This window comes from Pomacea canaliculata, linkage group LG11, assembly GCF_003073045.1.
Source record: "Pomacea canaliculata isolate SZHN2017 linkage group LG11, ASM307304v1, whole genome shotgun sequence".
NCBI classification, from domain to species: Eukaryota; Metazoa; Mollusca; class Gastropoda; order Architaenioglossa; family Ampullariidae; genus Pomacea; species Pomacea canaliculata.
The window spans coordinates 3,771,013-3,798,358 of NC_037600.1; the positions used below are offsets into that span (position 1 = coordinate 3,771,013).

The 27,346-nt window shown below is 37.6% G+C and overlaps 3 protein-coding genes across 6 annotated transcripts; 1 reads left to right on the plus strand and 2 right to left on the minus strand.

Annotated features, from left to right (window-relative positions):
* Positions 1 to 4,281: 4,281 nt before the first annotated feature.
* LOC112575064 (phosphatidylinositol N-acetylglucosaminyltransferase subunit C-like) lies at positions 4,282 to 8,293 on the minus strand. 2 transcript variants are annotated; one of them, XM_025256602.1, is made up of 7 exons: positions 8,019 to 8,293; positions 7,274 to 7,343; positions 6,976 to 7,109; positions 6,506 to 6,674; positions 5,758 to 5,905; positions 4,973 to 5,142; positions 4,282 to 4,581 (listed from the first exon to the last, which is right to left on the minus strand). In XM_025256602.1, the coding sequence occupies exons 1-7, from the start codon at positions 8,116 to 8,118 to the stop codon at positions 4,524 to 4,526; spliced, it is 849 nt and encodes a 282-aa protein (XP_025112387.1). In that variant the 5' UTR covers positions 8,119 to 8,293; the 3' UTR covers positions 4,282 to 4,523. The 2 variants fall into 2 exon arrangements, with proteins under 2 accessions (XP_025112387.1, XP_025112386.1); XM_025256601.1 differs by having other exon boundaries at positions 6,976 to 7,130; positions 8,019 to 8,291.
* A 151-nt stretch (positions 8,294 to 8,444) lies between these two features.
* On the plus strand, positions 8,445 to 20,153 carry LOC112575059 (cilia- and flagella-associated protein 157-like). The gene is made up of 10 exons (XM_025256590.1): positions 8,445 to 8,745; positions 9,248 to 9,369; positions 10,178 to 10,327; positions 12,550 to 12,703; positions 14,320 to 14,587; positions 15,306 to 15,436; positions 16,201 to 16,351; positions 16,793 to 16,998; positions 17,856 to 18,051; positions 18,555 to 20,153. The coding sequence occupies exons 1-10, from the start codon at positions 8,585 to 8,587 to the stop codon at positions 18,690 to 18,692; spliced, it is 1,677 nt and encodes a 558-aa protein (XP_025112375.1). The 5' UTR covers positions 8,445 to 8,584; the 3' UTR covers positions 18,693 to 20,153.
* On the minus strand, positions 19,773 to 27,339 carry LOC112575062 (N-glycosylase/DNA lyase-like). Of its 3 annotated transcripts, none has more exons than XM_025256595.1 (7): positions 27,222 to 27,339; positions 24,525 to 24,615; positions 23,560 to 24,267; positions 23,013 to 23,157; positions 22,708 to 22,757; positions 21,184 to 21,237; positions 19,773 to 20,891 (listed from the first exon to the last, which is right to left on the minus strand). In XM_025256595.1, the coding sequence occupies exons 1-7, from the start codon at positions 27,308 to 27,310 to the stop codon at positions 20,850 to 20,852; spliced, it is 1,179 nt and encodes a 392-aa protein (XP_025112380.1). In that variant the 5' UTR covers positions 27,311 to 27,339; the 3' UTR covers positions 19,773 to 20,849. The 3 variants fall into 3 exon arrangements, with proteins under 3 accessions (XP_025112380.1, XP_025112382.1, XP_025112383.1); XM_025256597.1 differs by lacking the exon at positions 27,222 to 27,339 and adding an exon at positions 27,085 to 27,138; XM_025256598.1 differs by lacking the exon at positions 27,222 to 27,339 and adding an exon at positions 26,257 to 26,704.
* Between the last annotated feature and the right edge of the window lie 7 nt (positions 27,340 to 27,346).

A 27,346-nucleotide genomic window follows, 5' to 3' on the forward strand; every position in this document is an offset into this window, starting at 1 on the left:
GGAGAGATGGACGCCACCCTAACTAGAAATGGCGCAAAAAGAAGTGCGGTTTATAACCAAAGTCCCTAGATTAACGACCTTTTATTTTGCAGAATCCAGAATGTGGTGCCTTTCTCTTCCTAAACACCTTCTACTATCTCACCCTGGCCACAGCAGCACCACCACCCAACGGCTCCGACATCGTTAACCTCGTCTGGAAGAGGAATCTGGATTTGCTGCAACACACCAATCGAGAGGTCAAGATCTTTGATCCGCAAATACGGTCCAAGCCGGCAGTGGACCCCTCTCGAGTCGAGGTGGGCAGTGTCCACGTTAATAAGAAGTACCGAGGGAAATTCAAGGAATGCACGATGGACAAGAAAGAAGCCCTACTGCATCACTACAGAGCTAAACTGGCCCAGAAGCAGGAGGTCACTACCAATGACCCCACCTTCTGGCGCTTCGCGGAGGACATCATTCGAATGACCGACACGATCACAAGGACCATTAGTGAAATGATTTAAAATGTATTTCGCGCGATGGTTTGGTTTTTTCGTTCCTGTGAAATATGTAAACCTGGATTTGTATGCTATATCGAGACTTGTGTTGGAAGATGGATTGAGGGTTCTTATGATCTGTTCTGCGAATCTGTGCTGCTTAGAAGAATGCATTTGGTTCAGTAGATGTACACCGGCGCCTTTTTTTTTTTTTTTTCTTTTTTTTTTTTTTTTTTTGTGATCAAATCGGTTAATTTTTGTTCTGTGTGCCATTTTTATAAGATTCATGCTGTCTGTGCGATGACTGCGTAAAGACGAGTAGGGATGCGACTTCATGCTTCTATGGGTTTTTTTATATTAGGGCTCGAAATTGTGGTTTAAACTGTATTTGGAAGTTGTCCTACTAAACTACGTTTGGAATCATTGTACCAGAGCATATGTCTACAAAGGTTAAACTGTTGGATGTCTGCTTAATAATTTTTATTTGAATAAAAAAGTTTTCCATCTGATTTGGAAGATGATATTATATATGATATGTGAGATAACAAAAAGGTTCATACATGTAGAACTCTTTCTCACACACAAACACACGCATCATGCAGCCGCACCCAAACCGTACAAAGACTAGAGGGGCTTTCTGTTGTCCATTGGATTTCACATTTTCAGTTTATGAAACATTTCAATTCTATTCGGACAATCTAGATGTGGAGGTGGTAAAGAGTATCAGCTACATTTATGTACTTGGTTTGCAAGCTGATAGCCGAGTGGTTAAAGCGAAAAAAATGAAATTGAACATGTTGGGCAATCCAAGTAAAAGGTGGAGGTTTGATCTAACCTTTTCAGGTCGTCGTGGGGTGAGATGTTAGAGACCTGACTTTTAGAGAAGTTAGAGACCTAACCCTGGCCAGCCTTTACGTGAGGGATAGAGAGTTCTGTCCCTTCGCCTAACAGGCTGAGGAGATCGGCTCTCCTTGATTTTATGTTTTGTTGTCGTGCTTCGATTTGGATAAAAGTGTTGGATATTCATGTTTACATGTGCTGCAGCGCTGCGTTTTCTTCCTCTTCTGCTTTGAAACAAGACTGTATATAATGTTATTTTGAAGTGCGAATTACTGTTTGGATCTATTGGCTGGATTCCATTCCGCCCGCTTCACTCGCTTCGGCAGCGACCTTGAGCTACAGTGAGTAAACTGAAGGGATGATCACCCTTTTGCAGTTTCTTGTGATAACTATTCTTCATATTCTCAAGAATACTCAATATGTTCACAGTATTCACCTGATGTTACCGACCTTATTCTCTGGAGTCGTTACTGTTACATCTACAGTTATCGCCCTTTACTCTTGGAACGCAGCGAGTCCTCGCGTTGTCCTTCCTTCTACATCTTTGTTACTATTTTATGATCTTGTTCAGCGCAGTAAGTTCGCCTTTGGCTGAGACTGCGCTTTATAAATTCCCACTTATTATGATTATTTTTATTAACAACCTTTTCGATAATGCTAGTCCTTGTTCACTTCCTTCTTGCAGTATCATGTTAATCTTAGCTCTTCTTGATACAGTATTTGGTTACTCTTCGTGTTTTCTGTATTTAATTTTATTCTTCGTTTAGTACGGTTATTCTTTTCTAGTTCATATGTTTGTTTTCCTGTCCCTCGTATGCTGTCCATGTTTCGTTCTTGTTCTTAAGTGCTAAGAGCATACTCCTTAGGAGTGTGAGTATGCGCTTTACAAATTTGGCATTTTTTATTATTAATAATAAATGGAGAGAAGGGAGTTGAGTACACCGGCATGTATAACCGGATTCCTAGTCCTTGCTGGTGAAAGTCAGTTCTTTGTAGCCAACAGTCCCAACACCTACAGTGGCGTAGGAACCAGGGGGGCAGCGGGGGCAGCCGCCCCCCCAAGGAAAATACAGGGGGGGGGCAGGAATATCCTTTTGCCCCCCCAATATTTGAGACCTAATTCCTCACAAAGAGCAAAGAACCAAAGAAAGGTAGGGGAACGTAGAGAGGAGACGGTCATCACCGTCACAAAAGCGGGCCCTGAGGCAAGTGGAGGCTCTAGCACCTCTGACGATCAGATCGGGGACAGTCCGTTGGTATTGTTTGCCATGCTAATTGCAGGCTGTGTTGAAGCCTGAGCGGAGAAAGCAGCAGGACAGTACATCGGTACATCGAGTGTGGTCTCCCTCCCCCCTGCCCCATAATGCGACGCCTTTTCTTTGGCGGTTTTCGTTTGACCAACATCAAACATCCCCCACCCACTCGCTGTCACCCTAAAATTATCTGCTATCGCTTACAACCGAAGGGGCCGCACTGGCCATCGGGAACACAGAATGCCAGTAACGAATTAGTTGCATAGCAATACCCCAGTGAGTCTTGCCAATCAGACAGGAACCCTTACACTTTGTGAAAAGCTAGCGAAGCATGAGGAAGGCAAAGACTCCGAGTCCCTATATTGGTAGTTTTCTTTAGAGACAGAGAGACTGGTATTATTGCTATCTACGACTCAGGGGGAAGTGCATAAGTAACATTTCTAAAACTACACAAGGGCACTCTTTTATCATCAACGACTGTGGCTGGTACTCAACATAAGTTATCTGTGTTATACTGTTTGGTTTGTATATATGTGTCCGTGTTTTGGTAGATGGCCATAGAACGTGTCGCATCGCTGGCTCAGCACCGTCGGGTAGCGAGGAAGGGGATGGCCCTGAGACCATTCCCACCCTAGTTTCGTCCCCTGGCCACGGTGGTCTGGCCAGTTTATGGCCCTTAATTATACGGTAGCCTTGCGTCCCTTCCTCTCTGGTCTCTTTGGTTCTCTTTGGGGTGGATGGGGCTATTTTCCCACGGTGTGCGGACACCGAGTTCAGGTATAAGGCTGTGCCTCTTTGTAACGTGTATTATCTCGCGGACGCTGGGCCCTGTGGGTAGGGAAAGGTTCTAGAGGTTTCTCGAAGCCTATAGAAACCTGCCACACAGGTATATGTGGACTGGGAAGACGGCGGGGCGGAGAGACCTGTGCCCGTCTCTGGGAGTAGTCGGGGGTTTGCCACGTGCTGTGTGGACTGTCGCTGGAACTGGCGTACGTGGTGTCTAGAAGAGGGTTCCAGCAACCAGCGTATTTTCCCCGCGTTTGTTTTGAGATAGAACAACGCGTGTCACGAGCCGTTGGGTGAGTAGGCTTAATTAATCTTTACCTTTGTTTTTCCACCCGATGGCTACCCTGCCCAGTATGCAGACGTGTACGGTGTGTGACCGAGTGTGACTGCGCAGCCTGTGCATGCGCGCATGTGTGCATAGGTGTGTGCGCGCTGGTGTATATGTGCAGAGCTGGAATGTTGATCGTTGCTGTCACGGGGGTTTGGTGTTTTCTTTTTTAGGTATAATGTTTGGTAGCCGGGGAGTCATTCTTTAATTTGGTTTTTTTTTTCTTATTTAATGCTGCTTTGCCTTTTAACAATAAAGCAGCGTGTTGTGATGCTACCACTGTGTACGTGCGTGCGTGCAGTACCCCCCCCCCTCCCCATCCTTTTTTACGTAATGTGCGATTGCGAACGCCGTTCACTGTCAGCAGGGAGTTTGCCCCCCCAACGCCGAACATCTTCCTACGCCACTGACCTATGGCACTCAAAAGCATTTTTAAGACCCCAAGATTGTTTGAGTGAGAAGTTTTTCATATACTGAAAGAAGTTGACAAAGTATGCTACAGCAATGCCGAATATTTATTTCACACGATGAACGTCAAAACGTTTAAAGGGAAGGGAAGCAACTCAACTGAAATTTTAAAAAACAAAACACAGACCTCTACAAAATTCATCTCCCTTTATTTGGAAGGACTTTCTTTTATAAACACTTCACTTGTACACTTCTCTCTCTTCCCCATGTAAATATAAAAGCAATCACAATGATTAACAGAAAAACTACATGGTTGTTATATAACCATGTTTCTGACCAGCAATTTGCCACTGTACACGTACACTAACAAATAGAAGAGAGACACACATACACACATGCACCTATACATTTAAACACAGACAAAAGTTTGTATCACATTTCTTGTTGTCCCTCCTTGATCTCTGCTTCATCCCATGGGCCATAAATATTACTGAAAGAAAAATCAAAAGCGAGAATTGTTTTAAGCAAACCACAAACTACTTAAATATATATTAGTTTCTCTCATAGCTTGCAGAAACATTACAGCATTATAAATATAGCCTAGACTAGATTATAACCATGTACACCTGAGTTTTTCAACACATTATCCAATGATTAGATATACTGTTTATCAGCAACAAATGATAAACTAGACACTGTTATAGGTTATAACAAAAACACCACTGCTGGCAAATTTCTTGAAAGTACAATTCGACATGATTTTCTTAACAAACATATCCACATGCTTATAGAGCTGCTTACAAACTGCAATCTTGGATAAGTAAAGTTGCATCTTAAATAACTGCACACACACAGAACACAGTCTTGTTAATTTTACTCACTTTTTATAAGGCTGAAGCATTATCAGCCATACAGGACACACAAATGTGATAAAGATGAAAATGAGGCTATACAGAACTGTTCCCACATTTGAGACAGACAGCATTAGGCAAAAGGTAACAGCAGAAATTACAGAGGTCATCGCCACTTGACCAGCAACCGACAGGTGTTTCTGTGTTGAAGCAAATCATTCCCATTAGAGTGTAAGGTACTATTCAAGTAAACAAAAATAAAATAATCTTTATTTCAGTTAAGAGCTAAAAATGGCCCACAAAAATCCATATTCAAATCCAAATTCAATTCAAAATAAGGTTTACTGGTAAGGTATTCGATATCCTACTTTACACACTTTTGAGCTACTGCAGTATAAGGTGGGCCTATCGGCATAGTCTCACTACCCCATACATTAAATAAACATACCCTTATCACCCACCACTCTCATTCTGCAACAATCTTAGCATTCAAGACATAACTTTTGGTGCATTTTTTAAAGCAAAACTTACAATAATACATTCTCGGTGCAACCAGACACTAGCAAATTCTTTCTTTGCTGCCTACTTCAAAAAGCAAACTATGTTACCTTTAAAAAAAAATGCTGCAAAATCTTCTTGAACCCTAGAAGCCAAGAAGAAAGATGGTTTGCTATCAGCTGATGATAAACTAAGCTAGTATGCAGCATTCCCCCCACTACCCACAAATATGTGAGCAGGTGTTAGCTGTAGGCGAAGTATACTACCCACTAACATATAACCCAACACCAGTGTTCCAACATTTGCAGTCACAGTACCTGAAGTCGCCTCCGAAGCACAGGCCACAGTGCAAAAAGCTTAAAAGAAAAGGTCACTGTTGCAAAAGCATGCCATGTTGTATGTAACCGGGATGCCAAACACACTGAGGCAAAGATGGCAGCATTCAGTGACAGTGCACCTGGAACCCTTTGTGAACAAACAATAAAAAAAACTACTTCCCAGAAACATATATGATTATAAAGAAAGAAGAAATCATTAAAAAAATCTTTTTTCAATAATTTGTTCATATCATATCGTTCATATCACCTACACCTTTTTTCCATTTCTTTTTTACGTTAAATGTAAACTGAGCTATACTGGTGTCCTGCAACATTGCACAACCTAGTCTGAATCTGTAAACTATATAGAATCCTGTTTAACTTTCAATGAATTCAAAATATGACACTTTGACTCTTGATTAAAGATCCTTTAAGATGGCAAACATCTGCCACAATTGAGGTGATAAATCTGATCCACTACAAAACTTCTACTTACTAACCTAAAATTAAAAAAAAAGAAATCTGATGATGACAATTGGGTTGTCCAAATTTTTGCTGCTCCTGCTACACTGTGTAGTTCCCTTACTAAATTTGGTTAAAATGCCATAGTAACTGGGAGCAATCTGACTTAAGGTAAATAATTTATAAATTTCTATAGTCATTTTGAGTTTAGCTTTTCAAAGTTAAATTTTAAGAGCTTTGAGTGAAGGGGGAAATGGTGGACCCATTGTACTACATAGTGCCATACGTGTGAGGTGCTGCTGTGTAGTCATGGAAGGCAAGGTTAGCTAGTAGCATGATGGTGGTCATGGTGTAGATGGTGTCAGTGCTGACAGTCTCCGTCAGGGACACCAGCAGTGGAGACAGGACAAAGTTGATGCCGGCAAACATCAAAGCTGTCTTCAGATCATCAAAATCTGCCACAGACAAGAAAGGTCTACTTCTGGCTATCATGTGGACTGTGACCACTGCCTGTTGACACAATACTGGTTACTATTAAGTCACCATGTGACCTTTGACCACTGTCCTTGGGCACAATTTTGCCTCTATTATATGACAGAATAGAGTGAAGCACAGTTCACTAGTTTGGTGATAAACTTTGTACTGCTGCAACACAGAACTGCTTGAGAAAACTAAACACACACACACATATGCATGCATACAAACAAGTTGCATTGCTAAAACCAGAACACCATTTCCAAGACTAAATATACACACATGATCTCTGTGGCTTGACATCTGGTTCCACTTCAGTTAAAATATCATTCACCATGTAAAGAATAGCAGTGGCAAAAGAAGTCCCCATCATCAAGGTCTGAGGAGAAAGCATCTTCTCTTCCATGTAGATGAAGCTAACCACAAAGATGCAAACGCTGAAATGAGAACAGTCAACCTAAAAGCATGAGATTTCCAGTCTGCTATAAACTTGCATGCTCATAAACAACCTGTGATATTAATTCAGTTGTACTCTTCACAGTAACCAAATTATGATATTTTTGGGATGCCTAATGCTCACCTACTAATCTGTTGTGTAAGAATCCCAGATTGCACCACGAGTGTCCAGTAGTCATAATGGTGTGTGTGCACTAAAAGAAAAAAAAAAATTTTTTTAAATCAAGACAATTAAAAGCCATTAGTTTGATATTGTACACACCCCATGTTCAGATGATGTTAAAGTATAATCATCTTTTAATAGCTTTACTTCAGCATGAAACAATATTCAATAAAACAAATTCATCTTTGACAGCAGCATAGCTTAAACTATCAGATCATTACACAATCTTGACACATTCATGCACACTTGATATTCAATCTTCAGCAAATTCTTACTGTTATTAAAAGAACTCAGTCACACATTTGTCATTTCTGTGAGCAACTAGTAGCATTCTATCTGTAAAATTCTATCTCCCACAAAAAAAAAAGTTCTCTCTGTGTTGCTAAGAAGTGGAACTCTATTCCATATTACATTCGCCATTCTGTCTCCAAGGCTACATTCGAAGTACGTTAGAAATAAAGCCGTGTCTCATATCTTGTTCTTTATCTTTATGAAATTATCTTTCTAAGCAAACTAAAGAGAAAAATAATTAAAAGACACTGCCAGTGACTACAAGGCTTTAAACAAAAATCATCGGGTTATCAATCATGATTCCACCTGTCTTTAATTTTTCATATGAATCCAGTGTAATGATGTTCATAATATAAGTTGATCATTACAAATTTCATCCAAGTAAATGTTGATCTATGAACAAAATGATGCTCACAATTTTTCTTTAATTCTTTCAAAAACGATGGCGGTACATAGTTGTCTGCTACACCTTGATCTTCATACAAAATTTTTCGCCACTTCGTGTACTCCTCCATGTCCCTTGCCTTAGATGAAAAATACTGCTTGTCCCAAAATCATATTTAAGTTTCAAAATATTACATAAACTTTCATATTGCTACAACTGTGTCATTTTAGGAGCGAGTGCAAGAGACCTCGTAGAGCTTCCAAAGTTTAAACACTCCAAACGGAAGTCAAGTTTTTCTAGCCTAACGAAGCAAAGGGAATAAAATTAATATTTTACACTTAATTTGAGACATCAACGTGTTGTTTTAATTTATCAGTTTTGTTTCATTTTGAAGCAGTGCAATGTTTGTCTCGTAATTTGTTTCATGTTTTAAACACAACTACTAAACTTGAGCTGCTGCCATAGAAACGAGATATATACAAATATGGCGGATTAAAACTGTGTCGTGGTGTAATGAGGCTTTCATAGCTGTTCTATACCTGCATATTTTCTGTTATTGTTCATGAGAACTAAGGGTTGTGTACATAGACATAAACATGCCGCCGAAGAAAAAGAGTGGTAAGGGTGGTAAGAAGGAAAAGAAAGGTGAAAAGTCGAAGTCAGCACGTCCAACGAGACAAGCAGGAGAGCCGTTGGGGGAAACAAGCAAGGCATTTTATCTTTTACAGATTCGAGATCTAGAAAACAGACTTGCAAGGTATCAAATAAAACTCCTAGATATATATATACACCGAAATCGAAACATTGACTTGTATTTTTTAATTATGCTCCACAAAGTATTTTAAATACGTTTTGTTTTCTTTGGTATTGGTGCATGTGTGTGAGGGAAAAAGAGAGCAAGACAGAACCAAAAAGACTAACACATATACAAATGTAGACAGGTATTCTGACAATTTCTAGAATAATAATCAGCTTATACTTATATACTTTAACTAAATTACATCCAGTAGGAACTTTCAAGAACATCTTAAAGCTTTTTTTATTTTTACAGAAATGCCTAATAGACTGATTCTTTTTCAGTGTGCATACATATGTGTATTGTGCATGGGGAGTAGCATAATAGCTATATTCTTGTACAATCTAAGAATTATTATTATTACTTTATTTATTTCACTGATAAAAGTATTACAAAATTTAAATTTTGAGGTCAAAATTAAAACATCAAAATTAAAACATGGAATCTTGCGTTTGTGCTTCAGATACCAGCGGAAATGTGATGAGCTTGAGGTTGGAAATGGCCAGTTCAATGAAAAATTTGTACAGCTAGAGACTGACAAGAAGGAGGTGGTTGGTTTCTGGAAAAGACAAGTAGAAACCAAAAGTAAGTCATCTTTTTGAATTAATGGATCAAGGTTTTTCTGGATTATATTGTGTGAAGTTGTGCTTTTACAATTTTAATGTGTGTTATATCAACTCTTTTACACCCATTTTGAGCAATAATGATTTAAATTAATTACATTTTTAACATGTCTTGCTATGCAGAGTTTATATGAAAATAAGGTTTTAGAAATCAGCTGTTTACCCTATCCTTAATTTAAAAAATCATCCTAGTCTCTGCTACCCTTAAAATACCACCCAATTATGTTTTCTTATATATTTAAAATGAACATGAGATGCGTGTAATATGCATATATTATATTATATATTATATATTATATAATATGCATAAATATGATATGTTTTATATTAATAATAAATGAAGATTTATATAGTGGTTACTCATGCTCATAAGGAGCATATATGCTCATAGCACTTAAAACAGGAATGATGCTTGGACAATATGGACAGCATATGAGGGACAGAAGAACAAACAACAGTACTACTGACGATGAATAGAAGACAAATATAGAAAACCCAAAGAGGCAACAAGTAACAAGCAAAGAAAGATGAGTAGAAAAGTAGCAAAAAGCAGAAAAGGGGGAAGAACGAGAAAGGTACTTGGACTGTTAGAAGTAATACTCAAGGAAGAGGTGCATTTTTTAGTGCTGATGTGAAGGATTCAATTGTAGGCAGATAGCAGGTATTCTGTGTTTATATCTCTATATCTGTGATAGCAAATGTCTGAAGTTTAAGATGTAGTGGTGATGGATATGAATGAAAGTTGTTTTTTTTTTTTTTTTAATTTTCAGCGGATGAGATCGCAGACTTGAATGACAGATACATTGGGCTTCAGCAAACACGAGAGAATGAGAAGGAGCAGTTTGAACTGCAGATTCAACAACAGCGCAATGAGTACCAGGAGATGAAGGATACCCTCACCTCAGAGAACATGATTTTAGGTATATCCTTACTGAGTGAACAATGTTAGCATTTTTAACCTGACTCCAGTGGCGGCTGAAGGTGAGGAGATAGTCACCACCTTCACATGTTTTATTACACGAAGTGTGCCTTTTGCCAAAAGCAAATGAAAAGCATGCATAGAGAAAAATGTGACAAAGATTACTGTATTTTTAAAAACTAATCTTCATTTCTCCTATTACACTCCAAAGCTAGTCCTGAGAAAAGTGAGGTCTCTAACAACTCCCCCCTACCCCAACAACTTTAAAAAGATTAGAGGATTAGGTTTTCCTCTGTTTTTTAAAATACAGTAACCTTTGTCTCATTTTTCTCTATGCGTTCTTTTTATTTGTCTTTGGAAAAGGCACACTTCATTTAATAAAAAAATGTTTTCAGCTCCATAGTCTTTCGCACATTTTTAAGATTATTATCTCGAAAGCATTATTTAGAAGCCTTGTAGTCTTTTATATTATGCTTAGAGACCATAATGTACATTGTTTGTTTTCACCATTTTCAGTGTCTTATCCACTTTTGTTTCTATTCTTGCCTTTCTTTTACAAAACATTCATACCATTGTCTGACTTGCTTCTGTGGATGTATCCTAATTATTCTTTATGTGCATATATCACTCCTTATACTTTCTCTTCATATATTTCTCTCTTTTCTTTTTTCTTTTTTAACTTCCCTTCTTCTGTTTTTTTGTTGTTTTTTTTGCAAGTCTGTTCTAGTTATATTGGGATTTAAAAACAAATACAGCTGACCCTTTCATGTGTTTTCAAAGACTCCTCCCTTTCTGCCCACACTGGTCTGATAGAGTAGTATGTTATGGTCATCTGTCGTGCCTTGTTCCACTTTTTTGCTGTGTTTCACAGGGCTCAGTCCTTGGACTCATTCTGTTTATTCTATACACGAAACCACTGTCATCCTGCATTCATCAATCATTTGCTGATGAAATGTAGCTATACCGCTCCTAATTGCTGCCTGAATCTCACTCTACCATCAGCATATTCCTATAGAGGAATGTATATGTGATGTAAAATATTAGATGTTAAAGTTAAAGGTTAATGACAATAAAACAGAAGCTTTCTTCTGTAAAGAAATGAGAAAATCAACATGCAACCATCTGAATACCCAAAACCATCTGTGTTGGTGAGGCCACCATTCTCTTTATGTCATCTCTTAAGAATCTTCAGTGTCACTGTTGGAATAATCCTTGGCAAACAAGTTGAAACTAACAGTCTGCTTAATATAAGCTCTGTAAAATTGATGCCATCTGCCATGTTCTCTTTCAACAAACTATTAACACTCTTGTCTGCGCATTTCTTCTATCAAGGCTTGATTACTGTAATTCCTTGCTTTTGAGTTTTTCTGCACACCTCCTTAACAAACTTCAGAAAGTACAGAATTCTGCTGCCCGTCTTGTGCTCAAAGGAAAAAGAAACCCAAAAAAATTAGGATCATGTAACTGTTCTCTTTGTTCTCTGTACTTGCTGCCCATTCATGTTCATATTCAGTACAAGCTGTCTGAGCTCTGCTTGTATTATTTTGAGGGCACTTGTCCTGCTTATTTCTCTCTTCGCTTTTCCCCTATACCCCAACCAACACCCTTCATTCTTCATATATCCAGTGCATGCTGTCTGTTCCTGTAAAAACAATACATATGATCATCGGTTTTTTTAGCTATGGTGCAGCAAGGCAATGGAGCTTTCTTCTCTTTTATATCCACCACTTGCCCAGCATCGAGTTCCTTAAAATGTAAATTAAAAACACATTATTTTCATGAGCACTGCTCCTAAACACAGCCAACTATACTTACCTGTTTTGTCTCTCCTTTTATATCTCTTGATTAATCTGTCCTGCTGGTTACTTTGTCATTTTTCATTTTTTGTTGTTGCCTCTATGTCTTCATCCTTCTGTACTTCATCTTTATGATTGCCCATCTTTCAGTTTCTTTATTTGCTACACACTAACCTTGTTTTTTCTTTCTTTTTCAAGCACTGAATGCATGCTCATGCTATGTAAGCATGATTCAGTTGCTATATAAATTGCACACTTTTTTTTTTTGAGGGAGTAGACTTTTGTTGCTGCATATTTGGGCTTAAATTTGTAGTCAGTGTTTTATTTACAAAATGGAAGTTTATATATGTCATGAATGTTGACAGAGCAGATTAAATTAAAAGTAGTGAACATATGAGCACAAAAATTTCATTATATGCTTTGACAGGAGGAAAGCTAGCTTCTCTAGAAGAATTCAAGGTTCAGAAGGATGACCTTATGGCCAAGTTTGCCATGTTGGAGGAAGAACTTAAAAAGAAGCAGCAGGATCATGAGGAAGACATCTACAATTTGGAGAAAAAAGCAGTAATAGACAAAGATAGGTATGAAGTTCTCATTTTTGAAGAATGTGGCACACGTTGATAGCGGTGTCAGCTCTCAAATCATCATTAGAGCACAGGGTATCTGTTTATGCTTGTAGAATTATAATTGCTAAAATATATTACTCATGTATTGTAATCTAGCTGGACTTGTCTGCTTTTTTACAAGGCTAACTAGAAACTACATTCTCACTAAGGCTGGACCAACAGTTAGTCATGTCTTCTTAACACCCAAGCACCAATCAGCCCATTCCTCTTTGTTGTTCCAGGGATGGGGATGGAAGTTCCCAGGGAGAATTTTCCCTAAATTTTAGCTCATACTCATTGGGTATGCTACTAACATGTACTACAATGTACCTTGCTTTGGGGTTTTTTCCCCTTCCATCTACTACACATTCACACTTACCCAAACTTAGAATCCACAAAAGACCTTGCTTTTTGACCCAAGAAGTGGGTCTCTTTGGTGCGTTGTTCAGCTCCATATCAGATGGCTTCTCACTCCCATCATGTGGGCTGTGTGTTTTACAACTGCCTTTGTTTGTGATTTTACCATGCGCTAGACGACACAATTTTTATTCACCCAAGTATATTTGCATTCATACAAAGAGGTCAAATACACAATATGCCATGAGTCTCACTTACAAAGAGGTGTGTATATATCAACTAGATTTACTTACACGTGCTAATTCCATTCTATTCTATGCATACCTAGCTCCTACACTGCTAATACCTAACCCTACTTCTTCTAATGCCTAATTCTGCTTAGTTACTATGTTACTGATAACTAAGGAGGGAGAAAAAGGATTTTATTGGAATGTGTGCCACTTGACAACTGACCAGAATACCTACACTATGAAATGGTGCTTCTCCTGCACTCAGAATTTGGGAAACTAAAGGAAAAAAGAGTGATTTTGAGGTATGTGAGCCACTTGACAGCAGACCAAAGCACCTACATGATGCAAAGGTACTTCTCCCACACACAAAGTAAGGAAAAAGAAAGATGCCCTGTGGGGAACATGGTGCAGACATTGCATTTTGCCTGCTATTTATAAATAAAAACTGGGCACTACATCTTGATCACCTGCTCCAGGATCGCTTGCCTCACTCACACAGTGACCGTGCCACTGGCCAAGTCAAGGGAAGGGAGGAGGGTACAGGGTGGAGGGAACACAACTAAACATCCTCTCCTGCTGTAGTAATATAAATATTTCAATAAAGCTGTACAAAACTATACTGCTATGCATAAAGCTAAAAGGGTGAATTAATGTCTCATTTTTCAGCTAGCATATCAGCAAAGGTGGCTCTGCTCAACATCAAGCAAGTGCTAGACAAAAATGCACACCTTTTCCCTAAAAGAAAACAACTTCTGTCTAAAAAGTGCAGTTTTACCCTCGATCAATACTATGGAGATCAAACACTGCACATGCCTGAATAAAAATTTTGTTTAAAAATAGATGCATCATTAATGTTCATTACATGCTTCATGTAACATCAGCTGATTGGATGGCAGTGAGAGAATGAGAAATACTATACCAGTCTGTCAATGAACTTCCATGACATCTACACATCTACACATTTAACATGCAGCTATATACATCTCTGACTTTCTACCTCTGCAGACTGAAGAAGGAGATGATCCTACGGGTAAATCAAGTGGCAGCAGAATTCCGCAAGGTATCCAACAAGCAGATGGCAGAGACAACCAAGCGAACAATCAGGGAAAATGTATCCATCACCACACAGCTAGCAAAGATGTCAGACAAAACCATGGAGATACTGCAAGAAAATGAGGAGTTAAGAAACAAAGAGAAGCAGTATAAGCAGCAGATTGAGCTGATGGAGGTGAATGAGAAGGAGCTTGCCAAGAAAAACCACAGCAGTCAGAAAGTATGCACTGAACTTTGCTCGTTATTTTTTTTTTTTTTTTCTCATGTGGATGCAATACCTTATACATGAATGTCTCATAAAATTTTTCCCGATTTTCCCTTTTTCATACATGTACGTCTTCGTTACTTATTTTTCAGAAATTTGTGGATGGTTCATTTAAATATGATTTATGATTTCTTTAAGTAGATTTCTGCTTTTGTGTTATTAAGATCTTTATCAGTTTTCTTATGCATATATTCAGTGTTCTTTATGGGAATATCAAATAAAAAAGATCGAGTTGATCATGTCTTTAGGATATAATCACAAGCTTGTATTAATGGACAGCTTGCAGACTTTTTTTTCACTTTGCTGTTAGAAAGAGGTTGGTGTGTACACAACTTCTGGTTTAGTCACTTTCATGGTTTAAGTTCACCAAGACTAACAGTGGATAACTTTGCAAGAGGCTAAGCTTTGGTCTCGGCAGACAGTCCACCCATACACACCTGTGGATATTATAATACAATAGTATGAGGGCATGTGTAGCGTGTTACCATATTTATTGTGCAAGTAGTCTTTCTGGTGTAACAAAACCTTATCTGATAAAAGAATAAAAGGATATGAATCAAAGATAGTGGAAAAATTTATACTAAACATTAAGAATGATACTTAGTTTTGTAAGGGTGAAGATATGGTTATATGTTCATTATGTTCAATTCAGAGCATGTTGGATTCTTTTCAGATCATTCGCATGCTGACTGAGAAATGTCGACATCAGGAGGAGGAGATTGCTGCTTTTGAGCAGAAGGAGCAAGAGCATCAGCAGGTGCTGGCTGAAGTGAATATGCTACAGGAGCAAGTAACCTTTGCACAGTGAGTTATCTTTTTTTCACACTTACCCATCCATTCCTGCATTTAGTACAAGCACGAACTTGTATTACTGGACCGCTGACAGACAATTTTTTCCAGTTAACTTCTAAAAGGAGGCAGGTTTGTACCAAGCTTCTGTTTTAGTCACATTCACTGTTTAAGCTTGCCTAAACTAGCAGCGGAAAACTTAGCAAGAGGCTAAGCGTTGGTCTCAGCAGACAGACAGCAGTCCCCCTATACCCATCCATGGTACAAGCTATGCTGTTTTAATTTCTTTGCAGGCATTTGCTCTGCCTATTTCTCTGAACTTCTCTTCCCCTACATCCCAGCCAAAAAATTCCAGTCTTCATCTGTTGACTGTACCCTTGGTGTCCCTAGCATCAGAACTACAGCAAATGGGTGCAGGATTTTTAGTTGCTGTACACCAAAACAGTGCACTCAAAACACATTTCTTTCTTGAGCATTACTCTTAACAATAGTCCATATAATGCTAGTCCATCTTCTAATACCCTTTCTTTCACTTTTTTGTCTATCAATTAGTCCACCTGCTTTTTTCCCTCTGCAGATTTATGTAATTCACTCTGTCATTACCAATTCCTCTTTGCGTCCTCTATGTTTGTTTTTTTTTTTACTACTTGTCAGTAGTGTAGTTCATCTTTCTTTTTCTCAAGCAGGGAGAGCATGCTCCCTCAAGAGTGTGATCGTGTGCTATATATTTCTTGCATTAATTTTAATAAGTATATTAGTTATGCTGTTTTGCTGGGCAGGGAGGAAACCAAACAAGTGGTCAAAGTGAATGAGGAATTAAGTGAAAATCTGCGCTCAACAAGTAGAATGCTAGAAAATGAAACTGACAGGAGGAAATGTCTCGAACACATCCTGGGCCAGACATCCCAAGTTCTCAAAGAGGCTTTAAGAGTATGATTGTCTTTTGTTCAGCATGTTTTGGTTATCTCGTGAACTGCACATAGCTCTGAAACCATTTTGCTGTTTTAAGGTCACAAACATTGTAGACTATAGTATAGATAGTATCTATGTGAACACACAAATTTCACACCATTTCAATGACAATTATTTTAACACGTTTTCACCTATGCTCATTGTATGTAGCGAATTTACCTATTGAATGGTTAACATATCCAAGCTTAAGGCTAGTGTTTTAGGTTACTTGTTTAATTCTAGCATACAGACAAAATTTACCTCCTTTTATCTTAGTTCAGAAGGGTTTTTTCCTTCTTTCATATGTCCTTTGTTACTTTTAAAATGCACCAGACAATAGAGTGTCATGACTAGACCTGACAATGCTGATAGTGGGTAATGCAGTTGATGCCACTGACAAATACTGTCCATTACTTCCAGCGGACTAGGCCAGCATATGATGAGCCTGACACATCTTTAACAGATGTTGAGCAGCGCAACCACTTGCTACAGCAGTTGTTAATGCTGCTGAACTCTGCAGCATCAGCAGGTCTGGGTCCCAAACCAGGTGAATTGGGCAAACAGTATGAAGAAACCAGTCATGCGATCATCCGTATGCCAGGCCACGATCAATTTAGCTATAAGAGGTGCGAAAAAAACCTACCAAGTGTCACAATGGGTATCTACCAGCAAGCATGTTTGTGTGTGCATATGTTTTGAGGTTATTACTAAGTGGCAGTGGGTGTGTGTAGCTGCATGTTTCTAATGTAGTAGCAGCAGAATCATTTGCTGTTGTTTGATAACCAACCTAGGATTGGGCGTTTTAAAGTGGCTACCCTTCTTCAAGCTCCTCTTTCTCACAGCTGTGTATTATGGAAGCCTGAACAGAGTGCATACCTCTTTTCAAGGACATTCCCAAGAGCATGCTAACACATAGCTCAAGAGATGACATTGTTAACATAGGTGATCGCACTAGACCAGCATTCTACAAAATTGAGCCTTTTGAAAAAATGTTCAAACCTTTGTTTCAGCAAAGTACTGGTTGCATGTGTGTGAAAATATGTTAATGTGCTACATTGCTGGTGACATTGTTAACATAGGAACTTTCTGCAAACTTCAACCTGCTGAAGAGTTTTTAAACCTTTGTTTCCACAAAGTGTTGATTGCTGATGTAGGGAAGTTGCTAGGTTGTCGCTATTATAATTTTGTTACTAATGGGGCATTTCAGAGGCATAATGGTAAAACATTCATTTGTCACTAATGCAGTGAGGTTCAGAAAGACCTGAGTTCAGATCTCATTTTGGGGCACAGGCTTTTCTTTCTGGATGACACCTGTTCATAAGCCTATCAGGCCTTCCTTTGTGCCCAATGCCCATAGTGCAAAATCAACTCAAAATGGTTGCTACCACATGGTTATTCAGCTCCGATTGTTATTGTGTTTCTATTTAGTACAGTTGCTTTTGATGTTGTAGGGATCCAGGCTACTTGGAATGGTGTGTTTCAGTGATCTGTCAGCCTTGGGATCAATTGGTGCTATTCCACATTACAACCTGGGTGACCTTGGTCTCGTTCCACGACCCTCACAAGCAGTTCCAACATTCACTGAACGTGTACATGGTTTGTCAGCCACAACTCATCTAAGAAGCCTTCGCAAGGTGCTTACACGTTCTGTGGGTGTTCAAACTGTCAGCACTCCCAAGGTTAGTGTTTAAAAGAATAAATGCTTCATTGCATGGAAATGATATAAAATGCAGTATAAATTTTCAAATTTCTTTTAAAAGGGTATTCATGGACATAATCAAGTAAATAGACAATGCCTACTATGCAATCTTCAAACTAAGATGTAAAAAAAAAAGAAAAAGCTTGTGTTTGAATGTGATCAAGTGAAAGAAACTATGGGGATGCAAGTAGAACTCTATACTGACTATTGTCATATTAGACAAATGTTATAGCAGCAACTCATCAAATCCATTATGGTGCAAAACTAACCATTGGGTCTCAGTAAGCTCATTTCCACTTTAAAAGGATCAGGGTCTGCTGAAGAAAAGCCAGGAAATAACTGAAAAAAAAATTAAAAGGAAAGCCAGTGGCCACATCACCCAACAGAAATTTTTTTTTTAACAAGTTTGTTCACTTGTAACTTTCTTCTTGTTACTTTTTTAAATACTTGTTGTGTTATCACTGTTTTGGTGTTCTCTTTCAGGCACTTTTCTATGCTGATCAGCTTTTAAGCCAAGCACCAAAGGATCCAACAAATAAGGAAAAGACAGAACTCATCCACTCACCCCCTGTGCTGGGTCCCATCACCTCCTCCAAGACCTTGACCAACAAAGCATTTTGACTGTGACAGCTTGATAATATTAGGAGTCTCAAAGACTGCATATGATGTATATCTAAAGGGGTATAAAGTTGGTGACAGTTTGAAAATGCAATTTATACTTTACCAACTTTTGTAAATTGCTGAGAACATTCAGTCGTGACAACAGCTAAATGGGAGCTCAGAGGACCCCTTTACAGCTAAGATTTGCTGTGTTCTATCAAGTTTAGCTTGATATAATGTTTGTTATATTTTTTATTTCTTGATAACAAAGGCAAAAGTTGTACACACTATGATACAAGTCTGCTACAAAGATATTCTGAAATGAGGAGAAGATAGTCTAGTGGTTAGAGTAATGGCATCTGAATGTCATAGTGCATGCATGTTGACTTTAAACTTGTGAGGCATAGCACCAAGCTTCCCCTAGTTGACCCAAGTGTGGAGTGGGTAACTCCATAGAGGACTGGGGAAGGTAAGTCCGCACAGAAAAGGAGATGGTACTATCCTCAACAAAAAAAAAACTTACCCTAAGATAAGTGAAGGCTGTAACACCTCTCTCCCTTTATCCCTAAGGTCCACGGACTACCATTTTTTCCCTAATATATCAATACTTCCCCAGGAACCAAACCAGAACAAATGACATCTGTGCACCTTGTACACTACTGAATGGTTTTGACTATACCAAATCGGTAGTTAAGAAATACATTTATGTATAAGGAACATTTATGTTTGCCCAACTTATCAACAATGAATGCACTTCAATAATGTACAGAAGCACTGTCTGTGATAATGTTTGCAGTATAAAGCTGGCATCATACATCTTAGGCACTTTCATTCTGCCATTATTAACTCTTTATAGTTCTGGTTTTTTTTTTTTCTTATCCACAAACATGGTTTTTCAATTATAACTAATCAACCGAACTGTAATAAGTTAATATAATGCTTTGCAACTTCTATCTCTCACAAGTGTATACAATAAACACAAAAATTGAAATGAAAAATATCATAACGTTTTTCTCTGAAATCACTTTTATCAAAAAGTTCATGCAAATTGCAACAGACTTGTGACAGAAACATTTTAAATGAGGAATCACACATCTCTGAAACAGTTACATTAAAGTTTTTAATCACACACTACCTAATTTTCAATCACAAATGTTGAATTTAATCCTCCTCCTCCAACACACACAGAGAGTTTGCTTAAAATGTAAATAAGTTTGCTGTAAAAAATTGCACCATTCATATCACAACCTGAAGGATCAGATGTGGTTCCCTAGTATTATGCCACTTGCACCCCAGTGTTGCGTGCAAACACCCTTTTACCAGCAAAACAATGTGCTAATTCTTGTTTCCATGCTGAAGTCAGTACCTACTCTGGATTTTTTTTCCTTGCTCTTTGAGGTGGAAATATTTAAAGTTTTTTCTCTTTACATCATTTGTCAAAATGTAAATAGAAAGCAAAGAGATAAAGATCTATGCCAGATATGCAATCAGTTTTCTTCTTAATGTTGTGATGTTCATACCCTGGCTGCTAAAATCCTCTCACACACACACACATATCAAATGTTTAAAAATAGTCGTGGGCCAAGTTAGTTCTGCTCTGAGGCCTATACTTTGGAGTGTTACTCAAAAATAGCTGACAAATAGTCAAAAAGAAATGTGTGAATTGCAAGAAAATGAAGACAGCAAGTACCAATTTTGTTTACGATGAATACCAAAAGCAGCAATGGCCATGCTAAAGGGCCCTGTGTTCACGTGCACAATCATGTTAGCTAACGGTCTGCTAACATGATTATAAAATAGTATGAGTTTAGATGACCTGAATACAAGCATCCAGCCTGCAATATAAAAGAAGATATGTAAATGTACATGTTGAAATAGTGTCTCTCACACACACATTCTCTACACCTGCCCCTGAGTATATGTGGAGTATAGAATGCATTCTGTATCTATACATTTCATTTTATACTTATAGAATGCATTCTATAGCTTGAGAGAGAACAACTCTCTAAAAACCAAATTATTTCATTTATATGATACTCAGAAGTTGGTATCCAATTCATTTTATATATACAATTCCATTCTGTGGCAACAGAATGCATTCTAGCTATGTATTCGCTATAATCCCTAGAGGCTTGATCAGGAACTCGCTCTCTTGGTCTTCTTACAGCTGTAGTCTTGTCAGTGTTTGAGTTTTTTAATCATAGGTTCACTTGTGTCACCCTGGAAAGAAAAAGCAAATCACATGATTGCCCAACACCAATATAAAGAAAATGCTCAAGATTTATAACAAACTGAAACAGATCTTGGAAAGGTAAAAGCAAACGAAACAGAAAAACAAATACTTATTTTGAATATTTTTAATTCTGTTTTTTCTCTTTGTGTTGATAGAGAAACTGGAAACTCTCTTGCAACAGCCTTATTCTACCTGTTCACAGAAAAATTTGCATCCCAGCTTTCCATTTATTCTATCCAAATAATAGTCACTTTAAGAATCAAATTCTAAATTACTTACATTACGTGAAGAGGCAATACTCTTCATGTGTTTCAGTTGTGCTGCATATAGTACCTTCAGATCAGAAATAAAAAATTTTAAGCACAAACAGTTACAGTGAAACCTCGGATTATGAGTAATCTGTTCTGTGATTGTTTTGCAAAACGAGCTAAGAAACTAATCGTCTGTGATTCAATTATTTTGTACAGGAAAATTTGCTTCAATGTACGAGTGATTTGGATTACGTGTATGTTCCTGGAATTAATTATGCTCATAACTCAAGGTTCCACTGTAATAATATTCAAAGTAACATGCCAAGTAGCCAACTAATATTCAGATAGAAGCAATGGTGCAAATGAAAACAAATTGCCCATTCATTCATCCATATGCAAATATAGCAAATCCTCCCTATTAAGACTCCCTAAAACGTACCAGAATTGGATCATTATCATAGGAAGATCAACCCGTCTGCTTTCATTCCATAAACCATGACTTTAAACAAATAAATTCAAGTTTATTTAAATGTTGAAATTATGCTCTTAAAAACCATATGACCATAACAATAACAGCATTAAAAAAAAAACATTTAAAAGAAAATTGCCATCTATGCACTGCAGAGCGGCCATTTTTTCAGTATGAAAGTAGCTGAGCTTGTTCAAAAGACATATGGCTTTGTTGATAACAAGCGACGTTAATAGCTATTCCTGTCAATGAAGACTGATTTATCTTATAAGTCTGGAAGGAGTTGACTTTCGGTATTGGGATGCTATGGTATCTCTGGAGGAATATGGTCCCGGTCAAAATGACAGGTGGCACATAGCACAAGCAATCTCTTAAAAAATTTATTTTAAGTGATCTCGACAGAAAATTGTAATACAAAGTAAACGAGCTACCAGAAGCAGTCTTTTAAAACGTCCTTAATGTTTTTCAACATGCAACATTTGAACAAAGGTTGAAATAGAGCACAAACTGTTGGTCATAAGTCAAGTTCAGGAGGTAATCCTAACAGAGATCATGTTTATATAGAAAAATGAATCCATGAAAACTTTTGGGTCCTAAGAAGGGGGTCGTCTTAGAAGTTTCACTGTATTACTTAACCAGATTTTAAAATACTACTGAGAAAACATCTATTATCTTTAAGAACTAAAATATGTAACATCACATACATTTCGCGTGATAAAGTGACTAAAAGTAACACACCATTTTCCTTAAAAGTCCCATAAAATGTTATTTTCAGTGGTCACATTCATGACAATTGGCTGTACTACATAGTAATGGCTATAAATATTTCAGATGTCAATTTAAAGCCCGGAAGACAATGCTCTAGACTCTGGAGAATGCAATGTCTGACAGCCGAGCAAGTGGCCGGGTAACTTTCCCTGCCCGCCCAGCAGATATACATAGAGGCAAAAGGCTGGGCTCTGCATTCTATAAGCATGCCCTGGAAATTTGGGGCCTGTACAAACATTAGACTTGAGCATTCCATAAATAATTAATTTAAAGCCTGAAAGTAAAACAAATTTATTTGAACAAGTTTATACTTACACACTGTGCCCAGCCAGCATAATTTCCCCAGATATTTTGAAAATGCTTGCCTGAAACAACATTCATGACATCCCTTAAAATTTCTCAAGTAGTGATGCATAAAGCTTTCGGCATTTTACAATTTTTACTGTATTCTGATGCCACTCAAGAATCCTTATAAAATTCATGATCAATCTTACCAATTTCTTAAATATGCAAGACAAATATGAACAACATTTCTTAGAAAGCATTCTCAGTATAGGAATCTCCTTTAAAAAGTTATCCAGGTAGCACGTACTGCATATAGAAATGTGCATGCCACATACTGATTTCTTGGTACCGCTTGGTGGTTAGGGTCTTGGCCATCTTCAAAGCTGGTAAATAGTGCTTGGCAGCAAACTTCCAAACATGAGTGTCAACTGGAACAGCACAGGTTTTGTCCAGTGACATCAAGCAGACACAATCTGCCACCTGTGTGTGTATATATATATTTTTAAAATCCAAAATTGTATTAATTTTATCACAAAAATTCATACAATTCTATTTTTTTTAAATGTTAAGCAACAAAGGAGCTATGGTAAAACACCATGGTAAAACTTCCAGAATGCCACTAAGCAATTTAAAAAATACGGTCAGATTGCTTTGGCTATCAAAATTCCATGCCTAAGCAGAGGAGGAACTATGGTAATACACCTAAAATAGCAGCTAGAACCCCAGTCTTCAACCTCAGCTCACAACACCCTATAATGATTTAACATGTTTCAACTGTCAAAAAGTCACTGCAGATAAATATGAAAAAAGGAATAACTTTTTAATTAGGATATGCATATATTCTTTCACAACTTCAAAAAATGCAGCAACATACATACACACCTTCTCTCCAACACCACGAAGTTTCATGAGCTCACTTCTGGCCTTTTCAAAAGAACCACACCGCAAAGATAGCAACCAGCTGAGCCCACCCTTTTCCATTACTGATTTGGCAGATGATACAATAAACTCAGCTCTGTATCCAAAGCCAAGCTCTCTCAATTTTTTTTGAACTCCATCTTGAGCCAGCACATCTACACAAGGGAAGTCATGATAAAGCCGTCCATTCACCTCTGTGATGGGTCTACCAAAGTGGTCACACAATTTCTCAACCATGCTGCTTATGCGAGCTATATTATTGTTTGAAGCACAGATGAAAGAAAACAAGTTTTCCACAGGGTCTTGGCGAAGCAAGCGAATTCCACCAAAATTGCCAGCCACACTCTTGAAATAGGCATCTTCTGCTGACCATTTCTCATACAGGTTTTCAATGTCTACCTCAAGCTGAAAATATTCACGAAGGATACCAACATAGTCTTCCTGCATCATATTATCGGGTACCCGGGCTGCAAGATGGTCAGTTTGTAAGTGACTGGCTGCTTTACTCTCTTTCTGTGCATGTTCCAACTTGATATGTCTACAACATGATTCTTTCAAAGACTCTTCCTGAGTGTAACACTCTATGCCTACAAATGGCTTCTTGTCTTGAGAAAAATCTTGGCTGCACTTTTTCTCTGATTCTTTAGATTTATTAACAGATGGTTCAAACACCTGAAAAAATAATACCTTGTTAACAAATGACTTGAATGTCTGCAGTCCATGTGATCTACAATTGGTGTCAAACTATGATTGCAATCAACTCCCACTAAGACCCAAATAAAACATACTTTTAATATATATATCTACACATTACCATACTATCCTAGCAAAACTGGCCAGTTCATACAAGTTCCCTTGATAAGGTATACTGATGCCCAGTATGATTAGTTAGGTAACAGATGATCCTGATATATGCAGAGCAATAATACCTGGTAAAACACATTGAAGTCATCTTGTTTTAGATACCAGACTTTGCCAGCCATCACTCCGATCCAGGTGCCTGACATAAGTTCCCGCCATCTGTAGTAAAAAGTGATGACTGAATCAGAAAACTTCTTTTCATAAACACTTTCCAAAATCTAATCATTGCTTGCTAGTGCATGCATCATAATTAACATTTTACACAAAATTTGTTTTTTAAATAACAGTTCTGTTGTGCTATCATGTTATATGCAAATGAAGGTCATAACCATTCTGGAATATAGTCTTTCTCTCAAGTTGCTCAGTGTTTACAGCTGAGGTTCTGATTGGTTGGTTATAACAGTAAAGGTGAATCAGGTCTTAATCTCATTGCTTATCAATAAAATAAAGCCTTTGCTAGCATGCACTTGCCACTTTCTCGTGGAGAACACCAACTGCCGTAAAGAACTGAAGTATCAGTGATACTACACAGGATTATACCTATGCTTATTTTGAATAATTCTCAGTTATCAAACCTTGTCCTTAAAAATTAGTAGTTTTTATTAAATTATTTAAGGCTGTACCTATAAAGTTCTATATTCTTGTTGTGACCATCAAAATTTAAATTTACAAAATTACATGTATCTCACTTCAGTAATGACTGATAAAAAATAATAATGGGTAATATGCATTAAGACATTTTTACAATCTTAATTATTTTAAAATCTCCTTTTTTACATATTATCCCCCTGATTTATAGTGAACAGTACAACTTTATCAATGTTATAGTAAAAGTGAATGAAATTTTTAGACTGTTTAATGCTGATAAAATTAGTCATTTACATTTGCACGATGGAACTTCTTATAACTTCTTAATTGAAAACGGTTGTTTGCAGTGTTCGAGGAATTAAAAACTCATTTTCAGCATATGCACTTTTTTTGTTATGCCTGTTTGATAACATAAACTTGACATTCCTGATTTTAGTTTTTCTGAGCATGCATTTGCCAGTTCCATTTTCAGTTATTCCACAATGATACTCATGTCCATTTAAGTGAGTACCAAATGAAACATGGAATTTTTTTTTTAATTTGTGAAACAGTAATTAATAATGAACACTTCAAGAAAATTGATCAGGAAATGTCCAGCACTATGCAAAGGCACGTGATATTTCACTTTAAGTTTAAACTTTAAAAATCCTGCAAACTGATGTTTTAGTGTCAGCAAGTCATTCTCTGGAAGATTTATTTATAATCTTTTACAAAGAAGCTGAGTTGTCTAATGCTGAATCATCTCAAATACAATCTATCGTTCTGGCACTGTTACACACTATGTACTATGATAGTAACACCTGTAAGCTAGCAGTAAGCAAGTCTAAATACCAGAAGAAACATCTCCTCTAAACAAGGATAAAATACAGTTATTATTCCAGCAATCAGTAAAAAAAAAATTTCTCTATTAAACTTAATTAATTTTAATGAAAATAATGAAAGGTATTTTCAAGCATTACACTAGCAACAGCTGATCAAGTGTTCATTTGGTCATCTGCTACAGTCAAATTAAATGTGCTTTTGTTTCTGTATACAAGTATAGTAAATTGAAGGCAGTGGATACATGTACTGGGTAAACGCACACTTCTTTGCTGCTTCTGAGTCCAAGCATAAAAACCTAACAAAGGTAATGATTAAGCTATAATCATAATTCTTTCAGTTCTTATTACCTTTTACTCTTTGCATTTTCTATATTTTATTTTTATTAGTAACCTGTATTATTGTTTATCCTTCCATCCTTGTATGTTGTCCATGTCTCGTTCTTGTCTCAAGCACTTAATATAGGAGCTCGATCATTCCTTTACAAACGTGCGTATTATTAGTAGTAGTGCCAAAGTGATGGCGACTGGACGATTAAAGTTCGCTGTCCTCCATGCATATTTTGATAAAGCAGCTCTATTTAGAGGTGTGTTTTATATGTGCACTGTTGTTTATCCGCCCGGATATAATTGAATCCCTTTATCCAGTCTACATATGCTGTAGTTGGTTGCCATGGTTTTAAAATTACTCGTTTGCGCATTTCGCTGGTCTTTTCCAATATGTTCTCGTTGTAGTTTCCTTGTTTTTACGGACACACATGCGAGAAGTTTAAAACTTGCCTAAGACTTTTTTTTAACAGACCTTAAATTCAAAAATCTACTTTTTCTCTTTACATTAGCACTTTCACCTTCTGGGAAACACAACTCCTGACACAAGAACGATAATCCGTAGCAGACGGACGACACTACTACTAATAATAAACATGTATAAAGCACTTTCCCACAACTTGCTCAAAGCAATACAGAAGTAAGCTGAATTATCAACAACTATGAACCTATACATATAACAGACACTCGCTTCTAAAACAGAAATATTCGCTCATACATGAAATTAATAAATTACAGACGCCAAGACAATCTCGTGGTCGCTGTTCTAAACAGATGCGTTTTAAGTTTAGACTACTGACAAAAGCACAGTTAAGCAAACGATTAAGAAAAATAATTGAAGACAGTGAAAAAGGGATAGACTTGTTTTTAGCATCTTTTAAAATTATGCCGATACCTGACGCTCATCGCGTCCAAGAAACTCGAATAGCTCGGGTTCACCTACTGCTGCGGGCGTTTTTACCATGCTCAATTCTTGAGTGGAATAAAATTCATTTACAAACGAAACACATCTGTAAGCTAAGACTTCATCACCTGAACGACTGGCCGTTTGTAAGAATGACCTCGAGCCGCAATTGCTGTTTGCGACAAGAAATACTCCGCCACTCGCCAGAAAAAGCCATTGCCGCTCCATCTGGACTTTCCGCTTCCGTTGTCAA

What these genes read in the sequence shown, in the direction of transcription:
- LOC112575062 (XM_025256595.1), bottom strand. Translation starts at nt 27,310, where the DNA reads ATGGCTTTTTCTGGCGAGTGGCGGAGTATTTCTTGTCGCAAACAGCAA. An exon ending in ACAAACGGCCAGTCGTTCAG is followed by an intron (nt 24,616 to 27,221) that starts GTGATGAAGTCT and finishes TTTTTACTACAG; the next exon opens with ATGGCGGGAACTTATGTCAG. An exon ending in ACTTCAATGTGTTTTACCAG is followed by an intron (nt 24,268 to 24,524) that starts GTATTATTGCTC and finishes TTATTTTTTCAG; the next exon opens with GTGTTTGAACCATCTGTTAA.
- LOC112575064 (XM_025256601.1), bottom strand. Translation starts at nt 8,118, where the DNA reads ATGGAGGAGTACACGAAGTGGCGAAAAATTTTGTATGAAGATCAAGGT. An exon ending in GAAAGAATTAAAGAAAAATT is followed by an intron (nt 7,344 to 8,018) that starts GTGAGCATCATT and finishes TTTTTCTTTTAG; the next exon opens with TGCACACACACCATTATGAC. An exon ending in TGCTTCGGAGGCGACTTCAG is followed by an intron (nt 5,143 to 5,757) that starts GTACTGTGACTG and finishes GCTTCAACACAG; the next exon opens with AAACACCTGTCGGTTGCTGG.
- LOC112575059 (XM_025256590.1), top strand. Translation starts at nt 8,585, where the DNA reads ATGCCGCCGAAGAAAAAGAGTGGTAAGGGTGGTAAGAAGGAAAAGAAA. An exon ending in TTCTCAAAGAGGCTTTAAGA is followed by an intron (nt 16,352 to 16,792) that starts GTATGATTGTCT and finishes CATTACTTCCAG; the next exon opens with CGGACTAGGCCAGCATATGA. An exon ending in AAACTGTCAGCACTCCCAAG is followed by an intron (nt 18,052 to 18,554) that starts GTTAGTGTTTAA and finishes GTTCTCTTTCAG; the next exon opens with GCACTTTTCTATGCTGATCA.